General features: G+C 49.0%; 1 protein-coding gene across 3 annotated transcripts in view; it reads right to left on the bottom strand.

Annotated features, from left to right (window-relative positions):
- Nucleotides 1-11135, bottom strand: part of Tmtc4 (transmembrane and tetratricopeptide repeat containing 4) — a 54675-nt gene extending 43540 nt beyond the window's left edge. Inside the window, exons 1-4 of one of the 3 annotated variants that reach the window (XM_004631182.3) lie at nt 11031-11135; nt 6262-6477; nt 2295-2410; nt 875-1091 (exon numbers count right to left, since the gene is read on the bottom strand). In XM_004631182.3, the coding sequence (XP_004631239.1) occupies nt 875-1091; nt 2295-2410; nt 6262-6423 (495 nt within the window). In that variant the 5' untranslated portion in view covers nt 6424-6477; nt 11031-11135. Of the gene's footprint in view, nt 1-874; nt 1092-2289; nt 2411-6261; nt 6478-11030 lie in introns of those variants that run through there. The other 2 variants (XM_023715228.1, XM_023715229.1) reach the window with 2 other exon arrangements.
- Nucleotides 11136-14371: the final 3236 nt, after the last annotated feature.

Genomic DNA, 14371 nt, shown 5'->3' with positions numbered 1-14371 from the left:
CAGCGGGGGACACGAGCTAGAGAAGGGGGGATATCTGAGCATTTCGCACTCAGCATCTCTCTGGTGTGGGCCTTGGAAGGCCAGGAGTCAGGTCCTTCCCCATGTTCAGCTGTTATGACCTCTAGGCAGGTCCTTTATGTAGCCTCCCACACCACCACCTCATCTGTCAAGTGGGGAGTGCTGCACGCACCCACCTGACATCCAGCATGGTTATGACAGCAATGGCAAGGAAGTGTGCTACCAACCATGGTGCTGTCAGCTACCTTAGAAAAACTGCCTGGGACCCGATGCTGAAGAGCGGTCCTTAACTGATCACCCCAGAGCCAGGCGGTGTTGATATCCACACCTTTGTGACCACTGGCACCACACAAGATAAGCAGGCAGCCACACTAGAAACCATACCTTAGCTTTAGTATAAAGTCACCCTAGCAGGGCAGCATTTGTGTTCGCATCTCTTGTTGGGTACAGAAGTATATTTCTGTCATCCTAGCATTCTGGAAGGCTAAGGAAGAAGGATCACAAGTTCAAGCCTAGCCTGAGTAAATTAGTGAGACCCTGTCTCAAAATAAAAAATAACAAAGGGGCTGGGGATATATCCTAGTACAAAGGCTGTGGGTTCAACACCTAGTACCACTTACCCTCCCCACGCGCATGCGCGCGCGCACACACACACACACACACACACACACAGGTCTCTGGTGGGGTGTCTGTGGGGTGCACTTTTCATTCCTAGAGCATATGTGGCACATGTGCCCTGCAGTTCAAGACCATGGCGAGTGAGTGGTGGCACAAAGGGAGCCTGTTTTAGGAAATGCAGCACACATACCTCGCCGGGTCTTACACATGTGCAGTGTCAAAGGTGGGCAATACTTACACACTCAGTGTGCACAGGATGGACAGCAAACAGGAGAGCTGCCAGCAGTGACGCTCTCGGAGCCAGGTGCACCCTCCGACCTTTACTGGTGAACTGCAGGCCACCGAACAGCACTGAGAAGACATCTACCATGAGCACAGAGATACCGCTGTGCAGGAGGATGTTGACCATGTGGAAGCCCACGGGGTGGAAGCCTCCGGAGAAGTAGTAGTTAAGCCTGCAAAAAGCACAGGTGGGGCTGGTGAGATGGCTCAGTGGTCTAAAGCACCTACTTAGAACAAGCTTGGCAAAGCACAGGGACCGCGGTTCAATCCCCCGGCACCACATGCCAGCCAGCCCTGCCCCCTAGTGGGCTGAGCTGCCCCCCCTCCAAATAAAAAAAAAAAAAAAAAAAAAAAAAGCACAGGTGTTCATGTGGGAGGCAGAGAGGCATGTGACACTGTGATGGTGGCCATGTGCGACGCGGAAAGCAGGTGAGCGAGGTACTGTGCCTCTTTGGTAAAAATAGTGCTGTGCTATTATTCATGTCTGGCAAGCTAAGAAGGCCAGAGAAATGGTGTGAACATAATTAGCCACAGAGGGGAAATCGGAAGCGAGGGACAATTTTCAGAGGGTGGAGAGAAGAAAATCCAAAGCGAGACAATTTTTTAAGTACATCAGAGGAAGGACTGCATTGTAAGAAGACACAACGGCACATGCAACTGCTTCCCAGACTCGGTTTAAGAGAGTCAAGAGACTTGATTAGCCACAGCAAAGTGCTCTTAACAGCGGGCCAGTTGGCCTTTGCCATCAAAACACCTGCTTGCCATCAGCAATTCTTATTTTGGTGATTCCAATTCATCACTCCCTCGCCTCTCCAAGCTCTGTGTGCTGGACTGCAATGTGCCTGAGAAACAGCGCAGATGAGAACCTTTGCAAGGCGACTAGGTCTATTCAGTACAACAGCTCCCTGATTAATGGGGACGAGGAGGCTGTTGGTAAGCTTCATTTTTATTTGGCATGCTAGCTATGGTTGGAAGATTGATACCTTATTCATTTTTTTTGTCAAGAAAATAAATCGCACGCCATGTACTGCTTCGATACACATCAACTCGTTCCCTTGTACTAACCAACTCACAAAGGGTGGAACCTCTAAGAAAGCAACAGCAGGGACTGCCGTGCTGACCAGCGCAGCCTGTACTCAGGGCTAAGTTCCCCTGCATGTGCCGGCCTTAGCCGGCAGTGAGCGCAGGGAGTGAAGCTCCCCCAGCTACCCTCCCCATCTCCCTGCAGCCACATTCTGAGAGCTGAAATCAGTGTGGACTTCTCTCTGGGAACCACCCCTTGGACTTCCCAAAGCTGAGAACCTGATGGCAGAGCCATGGGAAATGTCACAGGCAAGACTTACCCCCCCACCCCAGCCCCCACTGTCATACCTCACCTGAAAGTCAGGACGGTGAGCGGCCGGTAGGACTTGTGGCTGGTGTTGCTGCTCAGTCTACTGCCCCAGAAGTCATGATGCCACAGGTCCCCCAGGGGTGTGTCTGCTTGAAGGTCCTGCAGGGACACAGCAGGGGACATTTTGCATAGCCCCACAGCAAAGCCTTCTCCAAGTACTCCCGTAAAAGTCTCTGAGCTCCCAACTCCACCCCACCCTCTAGGTTTTCTCTGGCCCTGGGCAGAGCCCAGGTTCTCCCACTCGGGAGGCAACCAGGCCTCCTGGAGAGCTGCTACCCCTCTGACTTATTCTCTGAGTCAAATATTACAAGGTGCATCTCGGCTCCACCCATGCCAGCCAGTTTAAAATGCTGCCATAGCTCCTGACAGCTCTGGGACAATGTGGATATCCTGGTGGAGCCACCACAGCCTGAGGTGCAGCTCCAAGTGTGCTGCCCTGCTCCTGTGAGCTTCCATCCAGCAGCTCTGTGCAAAGAGCTCCCTAGAACAGCACCTCTGCTTCCGTCTGTGGGTCTCGGGGTGTCTCCCACCCACCCCTGCAGTGCCTGGCACTAAAGGAGCTTACAGTCACCACACTATCTGTTTGGATCACTATACCGGAGCTTCACCGGGCACGGGCCACATCTGATCTTGCTGAGAGTAAACAGAGGGGACTTAATACAAGGTGCAGAGAGGGAACATTTAGCTAAATAAGGTCACTGTTTTCCTTTCATATCTAATAAGTAAAGCAATTTAGCAAAAGTATCGCAACTCAAACATAACAGCGGATAAACTTTTTAAAAGCTATTTTCATCATGAATTAAGCAGACTGTGAAATTAGAAGGAAAAAAAAAAAACCCTTCCATCTCATTTTTAGATAAGAATCACTATTAAAAAACTGTACCTGTCTTACAGCTGAGGTAATTTAATTTGGTACTATACTAAATATACTTGGAAACGCATCTTCATATTTAAAATATGAAAGCACATGGTATGAAGGGCAGACACGGCAATGTGAGGTAAACTGCAAATCTGGTTATTAGTTTTATCTTCAGAGGAGAATTAAACAGGGATGTTTTAGGGAGAAGTTAGAATGTGGCTGCACGATTCTGGAGGCTAAGGCAGGAGGATGACAAGTTTGACCCTTGGTGGGGTAACTTAGTGAGATTCTGTCTCAAAATAGAAAAACAAAAAACAAAAAACAAAAAAAAAACAAAAAACAGGCTGGGGACATAGCTTATTACAAAGGTCCCTGGTCTCATCGCCAGCACCAATGGCTAAAACGGAACATGCTAAGCATCACTCGTGTAGTTAGGATCCCTCTTCTTAGGAATGGAACAAATTGGAGGCAGAGAGGACTGCTTTAGAGAGGCACGGAGGCTCCCGGGCTCACCAGGTCACTAGAAAATCAGGTTGGGGGGCCCACCCACGAACCGAACCGCACCACTGGACACTGCCAAGGCTGCTGGCCACACCCCCACTTTGTCACAAGACTGGCTCTGCCTCCAGCAGGTGGGTGTGCCAGATTTGGATTCCTGCATGGACACCGGCACCTGCTTCATCCCGGGATGCCCCTCACACGAGGTCAAACCGTCCTCAAGTGACAGCTGTTCCCAAGAGCATGAGTGGCCACACTGCACACGACTACAGTACTTGTTACTTAAGTGGCCACTGGCTCAGAGGGGGAAGCCTGGAGATAACGGGACAGATGCAGTTTGCCACTTGATACCTGCTGTCAGGGTGATATTCTCGTACACTGGGATCAGCTTCAGGGTCTGTGAGAGCACCAGTGGCTCCTCCAGCTGCTGAGGTGTTTGTGAAAGGCACAGACACCACCCGCTAACTCAGTGCACTCGGGGACAGAACTGGGAGGCTCGTTTCTTTTCTTTTCTTTTTTTCTTTTTTGCAGTGTCATGGAAGTGCTTGTTCAATTGCAGTGGGGCTGGGTGGAGGGTCTTCCTCTTCCTTTGTAGGGAAACTCAACACCAACAAGGCCTAAATATTTGATTAGGCACAAACTAGGCTGTGCAGCAGGGTGTTGGACAGTAAGAAAGGTAAATTTTCCCTCATAGTGGTTTATGGAAATGACAGATTGTGCCTGAGATCCCTCCCAATTCTGTGGTCTCGAAGGCAATTACTATCTCAAGGAACGAAAGAGGCGACTCAATACTGCACAGAAGCTCTTTGCAGGTCTTCACCTCCACTGGCCCCACAGGAGCTAAGCCTTACCCTGTAGGCAGTGCCTTCCACAAAACAGGAGGCAGGCAGGGCTGGCGTGCCAACGTAAGGATACATGGCCGTGTTCTGCTAGACCACGCCCAGCAGAGGCACAAGATGCCAAAGCAGCGCAAAATACATCGGTGCACCGTGGCACCCACGCCTCGCCGAGCTCTTGCTCTGTCCTGCCTGCCTGGGAATTTTCCAATTCACATTATATATTCAAGTGGAAGAGTCAAACAAGTCACATCCACACAAGGAATAGTGGGTGGCCAAATAGCTCAGAGGATTAAAGTGCCTGCAAGCAGGCGCAGGGGCCAGAGGTTCGATCCCTGGGCCTGCCATGCAGGCCCTGCCAGCGGGGCAAACTGAGACAGCAACTAAGATTGGGCCCGTGTGGTGGTGCACGTCTGTAATCCCATCTCTTGGGAGGCTGTAAACAGGCAGATCACTAGGAGTCTGATCTAATGAGACCCTCACCACCCTGTAGACCCTTCCCTAAAATACAAAAGAAAAAAGGTAACAGAATTTAAAAATAAAATCAATTCTCATTACTAAAATAATTTGGTGGCTAATAAACCATTGTTTTGCCCATGCTGCTTTAGAGCTATGCAGTTTTCAAAGTATGATTTAAAACTCAAACAGAATCATCTATTCCAACTGCTGGGTGAACTTGAGAGAACCAATCAATGAAGAAATTGACAGTAGCCATCAGCAATGCTCTAGGTAGGCCACCGAAATAGAAAAACTTAATTGCAATATTATGTTTGGAATAAAATTTCTGCAAGTCCATTGCCCTCCACCTCAAAGCATAACTGCTCTTTATGCAGGCAGCTCTCAACATTTTCAGAACATGACTCTGTCCTCCTTGGGTGGAACCCACAACTTCCTATTTTTAAGAGCATCCAACAGCTGCAGAGATCTCTACCTTCCCGGGAGAAAAAGATGCGCACATTCCTTCAAACCCTTGTCTCTAGTCAAGCGACACACCCAGACTGCTGAGTAAAGGGCAGTCACAAAGGCACGTTCTTGTGTCATGTCCGAGCTCTTTTTTCTCTGGGCCTTCCCTGCCTGAGTTTCTTATTCAGAATTCTCTTTGGTTTGCCTGAATCTTCTTCTCTTCCCCCAAACCAATTTCTTCTCCCTAAGCTGGTTAGCTAGTGAAAAAGAGCAATTTCTCTGTACTGACAGCTGCAACTGGTGAGCAAGGCTGCCTGGGACTTTGCAAGTTCAGCAGACCTGCATCTTCAATCGGGAAATGAGCGAGGGCCGCGGCTTCCCTGGGCGGCGCGGTGCATGGCCTGGCAGCTGGCAGCAGGCTGTCCTCACAGTCCCAGTCAAGGACAGACACAGCTGGCCACTACTGGGGACGCATGTTCCAGTGGGTGATCAGACGGATGCATCACTGCACGATCATGATTTTCTTCTTTGGCCAGTTCTGGAAATTGTTCATAAGCCCTGAAACATGGAGTCTGCAGTGCCCTGTGACACCTTGGTCCTGCAGTCTTAGCATCTCTCTCATCCATGTGAGGACCAGGCCTCACGTGGTTGAGGAGGGGTTGCAGACCCCGCTGCTGGTTATCAGAGACACGGATTCAGGAGATGATAGCAAAAGAAATGGGAAATCTACACCACACCTGGGGCAAATGCTTAACATAAGTTTAACACAGAATTCAACACCAACTTAGGTAATTCTGGGGACAGAGGCAAGTGGATAAGGTCAAGTTCCCCAGAAAAGAGTTAAGATAACAAACCTTATTGTTAACAATAGCTTCAGAGTCATCAAAGACGAAATCTCCATCATAGCTCCGTGCAAAACACAGGAGGGAAACAAATCCCACTACTAACTTAGCCCAAAAAGGGGGAAGGATAGAAGACGGGATGATGTGATCCAAATCGGCGTCCAGCTCAGCCATGGTGAAAGCCGTGCACTGCCGGTCGCTTGCTCCAGCATTATGTTGGTAAGAAGTCTGCAAGAAAAACGTCATGCAAACATTCATCAGTGCGCTGTTAGAATTCTTCTGTAGCAGACATTTTACAGCTAGAGTCCCTGAAACTTTGCAGAATGAGATCATTAACCATGCTAACTTGCGGTTTTCAAACTCTGGTGTGCTGCAAAGTCACCTCCTGAGCCCAGGCATGACCTGTGCAATCAGAAGCTCTTTGGTTTCTACGCTGGATGGGCTCACCCTTTAGAAACTGACTCCAGTGATTTTTAAGAAACAAGTCAGTTTATAAAGCTTAAAACAGTTACCGTGAACCTCATCAAATTAAGGAAAACACTGATGGTTGGATCTTGGCGCCTGCTGTTTGTGGGGAGAGGCGTGTATCATATCACACCAACCCTGATGGGGAGCCGCTCAGTCTGTGCAGACACACTCACAAGTTCAATGAAAGTGTGAGGGAAATCCAAAAGCAGAACCAATGACTGACTGACTGACTGCTGTGCTGGGAGTTCATAGAGACAGAGAAATAGCCTACGTTGGGAGGACACCTTGTCCAGGGCTGAGCTATGTCCCAAAGAAGAAGGAAGGTAGCTCTACCCAAGACCATCTTTCAGTGCCGGCAAGAGCTGTCAAAAATACTTTTTTTGGGTGGGGTAGGATGTGGGGAGTAATTGAGAATTGAACTCAGGACCTGGTGCTTGCCAGGCAGGTGCTGTGCCACTGAGCTGTACCCTGGGCTCTACACACTTATTTTGGGTTTTCCTTGCAAAGAGGCAAACTGTGTGTCGGCCCTGCCATTTAGTAGCTGGACGTCCCTCTCCTCTACTGAGGCATTGTGCAAAGCCTGAGAGCTGTCTAGCAGTGACATCACACTAACCCACAAGTTACTGCTACATGCCCCCTTCTCAACACAGCTCTAATAGAGGCTTAAGATTGGCCAGGAGCGTATCTGTGTCAGATTGACCGATTCCAATCTTGTGTAATTTTTGTCAAGTCACTTAAACTTTTCTGGGCCTGATTGTTCACTTCTAAACCAGGGATGAGTATCTACTTTATGTGGTTGTTGTGTTTTAACTACTGCTCAGGGGAAAGGACCTACCATGACACTTTATTTCATCAGCTTGACCAGAATTTTTAGTACAGGCTCAATGGCCCAAGACTCTCACCTCCGCCGCTCTGGAACTGGCCCCCCATACCCTTCACACAGAGGTGGATGAGAATCCCAGCTCCCTATTTGCACAGGAAGCTTGGAGGTCCTTGTTTCTAGCTCACCAAGTGAAGGTTCTAGATTATGGAATCAATGAAGTCAGCCAAACAGAAGTATGAAGCCATCTCTATCTACATGACGGCGCAGCGAGATGAACAGGCAGTAGGACACGCCACTCCTTGGCAACACTGCCCTCTCCGGGGCAGAAGCAGGCCCAGCTTTGCAAGCTAGAGATGAAAGATGCTGGTCCCGTGAGTCCCCTCCGCTGATGTAAGGCACACTCTCAGCAAGTACCAGGGAGACAGTCCCGCTACTGTCTGCCATCTTCTTTTCTTTTCCAATGAAAGGATAAATCATTGCTCAAATTCAGACAGTTACAAACACAATTCGGGTCACCATGCAGGCCCCAATCACTGTGTTTACACTTCAGTAAAAAAATTACTCCTGCTACTAAAAAAAAAAAAAATCAAGGGTAGGAAGACACCACAGCTTAACAGGAAGGGAATGAAAGTGTTAAGGGATTTATAAACTTAGTAGAGGGAAATAAATCACTTATACTGACTTTAAATCTACAGTAGAGCAGTGAGCTGATAAATAATCATACAACTGGCTTGATGCTGTTTTTAGCCCCAAACATTTAAAATACTACTTCACATTTGTTATGGGTTTCAAGTGGCCTCAGAGGAAGATGACTAAGGATATACTGGGTCCTAAACTAGTTACTACATCTCACTTTCACCTCACATTGTTCATAGGCTCATTTTGGTACTCAAGTGAGAGCCTAGGTTTATGTAGGGCAGACTGTTGGATCAACACCTTCCCTGGGCCCTGCCACACCCCTTGGGAACTCAATAGGCTGGGTGGGACAATCTTAGAGTCATTCTCCTACAGTAGGGACAGCGTGAAACCCAGGGTCTGTGCTATCCCACTCTGCCCTCTTCACCTTACTGAAAACCCTTCTCTCAGAGGGGCTTGTCCTCGTTGGTCTCTAAAACCCCCTACTTCTTTCTTACCATGAAAATACAAGTACCTCTCTCACTTAAAGGTAGTCACATGTCTTACCTTAGCAAATGCAAAAACAAACAAAAACAAACTACAAGCTACACTGAGCTAGACATCCATGCAAAGTTCTGACTACAGGTCAGTGGCCGAGAGTAAAGGCTCTCTAGCAAGGTACACCTGCACTTTGCCTGTCTCCCCAAGGATCGATTTCCTCGTCAGCCAACAGGCACCACACTTCCTTCAGAGGTGCAAAGGAGCAAAGGAGATCTTGAAAGCAGTTACTTTCCCATTATTGCTCTGACTTTGGAGAATTTAGTTCCTGGCACTTAGTCCCTCCCTGTCTGCCTTCTTGGAAACATCTATTTTACTACTGACTGTTATTCGTACAGCTAGTTCATGGGCCAGAGGCAGCAGCCTCAGATGACTCCATGCAGTTGCGAAAGGGGCACCCTTCTTTCGGGCAGCTCCACAGCTCCCAGCTTCCCTGGTTAGGCATCTTTATGTCCTGCATAAAAAGCAGACAGTGATCCTGACCCCAACTCTTCTTCCTCTAACTGGAAGTGACTCTTGTCCCACAATGACTGTTGGTGTTCAGGTAAAAGCAACAATGTCCATGAGATGGGAGGGCTGGATATCAGCTCTTCCCATCGTGCTTTATGCCCAGGTCATGAGAAACAAAGGGACACTTTCTGCTGTCCTCTTGATGGGCCCTGGACTGCCCCGCTCTATTATTCTCCAGGTGATGTCCTGCTGTGGCGTTCTCCTTCTTGGCCTAGCTACCTGCTCAGTTCTCCTTATGGAGACTGGGTGGGAGCCTCGTTGTGGCTCCTAGCCAAGCAATGCCTCACACAGCTGTAGATGGGGCAAAGCTGGGGCTCTGAGGGCCCAATTAGCTGGCCCCTAAATTGCACATCAACAGAGACCCAATCAGGTCCCTTTAACTCCAGTTCCTCAATCCTCTGTAGAATCTTCCTCTATTTTTAGGGGGTTAAGACAAACCAATCACCAATAAAAAGATAAAAAGGATAACTAATAAGACACCCCCCTTGTCATCCAACTGTGAAACACAGAGACCCAGTGACAACTGACAAAGCAGCCTGGATTGGAGTAAATAGAAGGGTGAGACAGAACTTAAATGGTTCATTCTGGAAAATTAGCAGCAGCCACCCTCTTTAGAACACTCTTTGCCAGGTACAGAAGGGCCTCCTGGCCTCTCGACCTCTTCAGGGAACAATCCATTCACAGCCAGCTGCTCTCTGCAGGCTGAGATGTGACAGCGCCTCTAGAAAGCAGATTAAAGAACTCGAGGGCTTCTAACCCAGCATCCCAGGTACTGGTAGTAGCCCAAACTGGAGAGCAGGCGCTCTTACCCCGGGGGTCTTTCCTCCCCGAAGCCTGGATCAGATGCTATAGAGGCTACATGCCCTAGTGTGGTCGCCTTTGAGGGACTTTTACTTCAGTGATGCCCGATAATGTCTGTGTGATTCCACATGCACAGGTTCTGTCATGCAAAGTTTCCAGCCTGCTACCTCGGAGCCATTTTCCTCTCTAAGTCGCCAGCGTGCCTCTGCCCCACCTCCACCTGGGAAGTGCTGGCTGGGTCGCATAACGCAAGAGGGGCCAGGCAGAAGATACAGTCAATCCTCACCGTACTGCTTCCCAAGGAATACTCCCCATCCATCTGATCTCGGGAAGAAGCTTAGTGGGGATGACTCACAGTGGCTAGAGCGTGGCTCTAACTCCTCCCTTCTTTTGTGTGTGTTTAAAAAAAAAAAAGAAAACACACAAGCAGTCCAGTCACAACATCAACAAGACCGGGCATCCCGCGCGGATCGTAGGAGGTGACGCGGGGGTGCACCACTTGCTCGGCTTCTCCAACTCTTAGCCCATGTCAGGAAGTGGCAGCACCCCAGCTGCAGGAGCCCTGGCTGGGTGGAGAGCAGCCGGCGTGGAGTAGCTGGCACCCCTAGCGCTGCGGGGAGCCGCCTCGCACCCTGGGGAAAGCGGCCAGGCGGTGCCCAGCATTGCTTGCTTTGCGCCAGGGGGCGGCAGGTGCGGGGGACCCCGCAGCCAAGTGGTTGCGCCTTACGTGGGCTCGGGGCCAAGGGCCAGCCAGCAGCTGGGTGACCCTCTGCACCGCGCCCTTTGTCCCGGGGCTGCTTCCGGGGGCGCACAGCACTCTGGCCCGCGTGCCCAGCCGCAGCTCGAGGTCCTGCAGCCAACTCCTTACGCTATACCTCTGTCCCTGGCCCGGGCCGCCCCACGGGACTCACGGATGAGCTGCGGCGGGGACCCCGCGCCCGCTCCGCGCCCAACTCCGCTCGCCCCGCCGCGCGCTCGGCCCTGCAGGGGCCGCCCCGCGCGTTACCTGCAAGGAGCCCCAGCCGCGGTCGCATCTCCCTCCCGCGTGCGGAAACTCCAGCAGCTCCGGCGCCCGCCCGCCAGCAACCCGCAGGGGACGGGCCGCCCACGCACCGCCCCCCGCCGCGCCCCCCACGCCCCAGACCACGCTGCCGGCGGTTCCCCACTCGCCCGGGCCTCCCACTCGCACCCCCCCTGCCCCGCCTCCTCGCTACAATCGGCTACCTCTCCCGTCACTCACATGCCGCAGCCGGGCCCTCTACCGCTCATTGGTGAACAAGCAGGTGACGTCACGCAAGGGGACGCAATCGGCGGCAAAGAAGGCGCAGGGCCAGACTGACTCCGCGGGAGAGAAGGAAGCGGATAGCTCGCCGCTGGGCTGGGCCGGGGCGGGGCTGGCGGGAGGGGAAGGGCGGCCTGGGAGTAGGGATGTGGGAGCCACCTGTCTTCTCTAATCCGGGGGCTCCCGGGTCTATTTGTGACTTGTCTCACGCGCTTCGCGGTGCGACTGTAGCGCCCTTGTGAACAACACAACTCCAGACTTGTGCCTGCCTCGCGGAGTTGTTGGAAATGTGCAGGTCTCCACGGTGCCTTTCGCAACGCTAGGGAAATGCTGTTCTTCCTGCCCAGGCCGGGCTCCTCCAAGAACCCTACCTACTGCAGCGCTTCACCGGGCCGTAACCACGCCACTTGTGTCCCTGCCACTGGGTCCTCGGGGTCCCCTCCTCAGCTCAGTGCCACGCTGCCCCAGCCCCATTCTCAGGTGATGTCGGCCACTAGCTTCGCGAAAAGAGGCCAGGCGTGGTGGCACGCGCCTCTAAGCACTCCTGGCACTTCGAGGAGACTGAGGCAGGAAGGCGGCAGCAAAAAACTCACCGTGAAACCTTAAAACCACTTATCAGCACTGACACTCTTCCTGCGGGTTACAGCATCACAGAATCGCACCGGTCTTGGGACTGAAAGTGCGTATTCCCGGCATTTAATGGATGCCACATGTTCTGTCCTCCCTTCTAAGTGCTCTTGAAACTGCCTCCAGCACACTCCTCTCCATCGCTTAAGGGTTTTTTTGTTTGTGTGTTCGTTTTTGTTTTTGGTGTGGGGAATTGAACCTAACCTTGTGCTTGTGATAGCGCTGCGCGACCCCAGTTTTATAGTCTCCAACTGGGTAACTAAATCCGAGGACGCTTTGGTTCCTAATGTTACCCCGTGGAGTCTGTACAAGTCCTTCTTGCTTATAACACATTCTTACTGTGGCCTGGCATTCAGCCCTCTTTCCTGTTCCCGGGTCTCCTTGAGGTGCTTATCAGTCCTGAATGACCTCTACTAAGTAAGAGTTCTAAAGGTCAGCGTTTCCTCTTACGCCACAAAATTTCCCTGCATGACTTGCTTACTGCTAACATTTCAATCAATAGATCTCAAGTTTACCACACTGGTCCCTGCTTTGTCTGAGCTCAAAACTCATTTATCTACTTTTCTATTCAGCTATTTCTCCCGGATGTGCTGCAAAGCGCCTCAAAGAGAATATAGCTTAAGTCAGCCACATGGTCGCCTCCTCTTTCTTCTCTCTTGTGATACCCATGGTACCCCTTTCTGTCTGATGTTTTTCAAACGCTGGCTTCACCCCATCGTCCAGCAGATCTCCCTAAATGCTCTCCAGTTTGTCCACTTTCTTCAGTTTCAGCTGTTATATATACAAACTGAGTATCCCTAATCTGAAAACCAAATTTTGAAATACTCCAAAATCCAGGTTTTTTTTTTTAAGTGATGAAATTTGGATTTTGGAAAACTTAGGAATTTACATTTTTCATATGAGGGATGCTCAGCCACTAAAGTCTATCCCCAAATCCAAAAAGCTTGGACACAGGAAACAGTCCCAATCAATCATTTCAGTGCTCTGTGTCTGCATTGTCCCAGAAAATTGCAAAAGGCCAGGGTGGCAATGTTTGAACTGTGGATATTGGCAAACATTACAAATCAGGGTTTGGTTCATTACTTTGCTGATTATCTTGTGTCGTAAAGAATTATAAGAATGTAGACTAGATTTTAAAATATGGTTGCACTTGGTGGTGAAAGTAGAGTTGTTCAATTTGAACAAAGGTGAGAAAAAGTTTATCAAGTAACATGTCTGATTTAATGACTACATTTTCTGAATAACAGTGGATTAGGGTGTGGTTCCATTTTCTATTTTTATTTTTCAGAGTGCAAATTAGAACTAAAGCAAAAAATTATGAGTGATAAAGATTTTCACTTAACAAAGTAATATGAATTTCACTGATTTGTTGTAATACATAATGTTGTCTTCCAACCAGTTATTCATATTACCAGATATATGCATGTAAAATTGGAAGAAAGAAAAAAAGAGACAAATCTATTAGAAATTAAGAAGATAAAAGAACAAGTGAAAAAAAGAAAACAAAACAAATTAAAACATTTACTGCTTCTTTTCATAGACCAGCAGAAATGCACAGTACGGTTGTCCAAACCATTCTGCTTACATACGTAGGTAAATCTCTTTTCCCCACTCCCTCGTCTGTCCTTCTCCTCAACTCAGTAATTCTTTCTTTTGAATATGTTTCTTCCCTTTTCCCAGTATCTATTGTACCTTTCATATTCCATTTTTCTCTTCCAGGTTCTTACACTAAGGAGACAATATGATGTTTCCACATGCAGGTCTGATTTATATCACTTGCGACTATGTTCTTTCGTTGTATCCATTTACCAACAAAAGGCTCAAATTTATCCTGTTTTACAGCTGAATAATGCTTCATTGTATCCTTATCCATTCTTCAGTTGATGGGCATCTGGGTTATTTCCAGGATTTAGTATGACAAACTGCACTGCTATAAACATGGCGCATGTATATCGCTGTGGTATGAGATTTTTCCAGGTGTTTTGGAAAAATACCCAGGAAGGGAATAGCTAGCTTGACTGAGATCTCTAATCTTAGCTTTTTAAGAAATCTCCATACTGATTTCCATAGTGGTTGTACAAGTCTGCACTCACGCCAACAGTGCAGAAGTGTTCCTTTTTCTCCACAGTTTCTCCAGCATTTGTTATTGGCTGACTTCTTGGTGCTAGCCATTCTTTCTGGGATGAGATGGAATCTTAGTCTTGTTTTAATTTGCATTTCTTGAATGACCAATGATGTTGAACATTTTTTGATATATTTACTTATCATTTGTATTTCTTCCCTTGAGAAGTGTATATGCATCTCAGATGCCCATTTTTATTTTTATTTATTATTTATTTTTTTCCATAATTTTATTGAGAGACAAATAGCAATGAGACAGTTTCAAATCAAATTGGTAGGACAGTTTCAATAATTAACACATTGCATACTCTCTTCCT

The sequence above is a fragment of the Octodon degus genome, unplaced genomic scaffold (genome assembly GCF_000260255.1).
Source record: "Octodon degus isolate 3935 unplaced genomic scaffold, OctDeg1.0 scaffold00039, whole genome shotgun sequence".
Classification (NCBI taxonomy): domain Eukaryota; kingdom Metazoa; phylum Chordata; class Mammalia; order Rodentia; family Octodontidae; genus Octodon; species Octodon degus.
The sequence above is the reverse complement of the archived record's forward strand: the minus strand, read 5'-3'. Positions and strand labels throughout refer to the sequence as shown.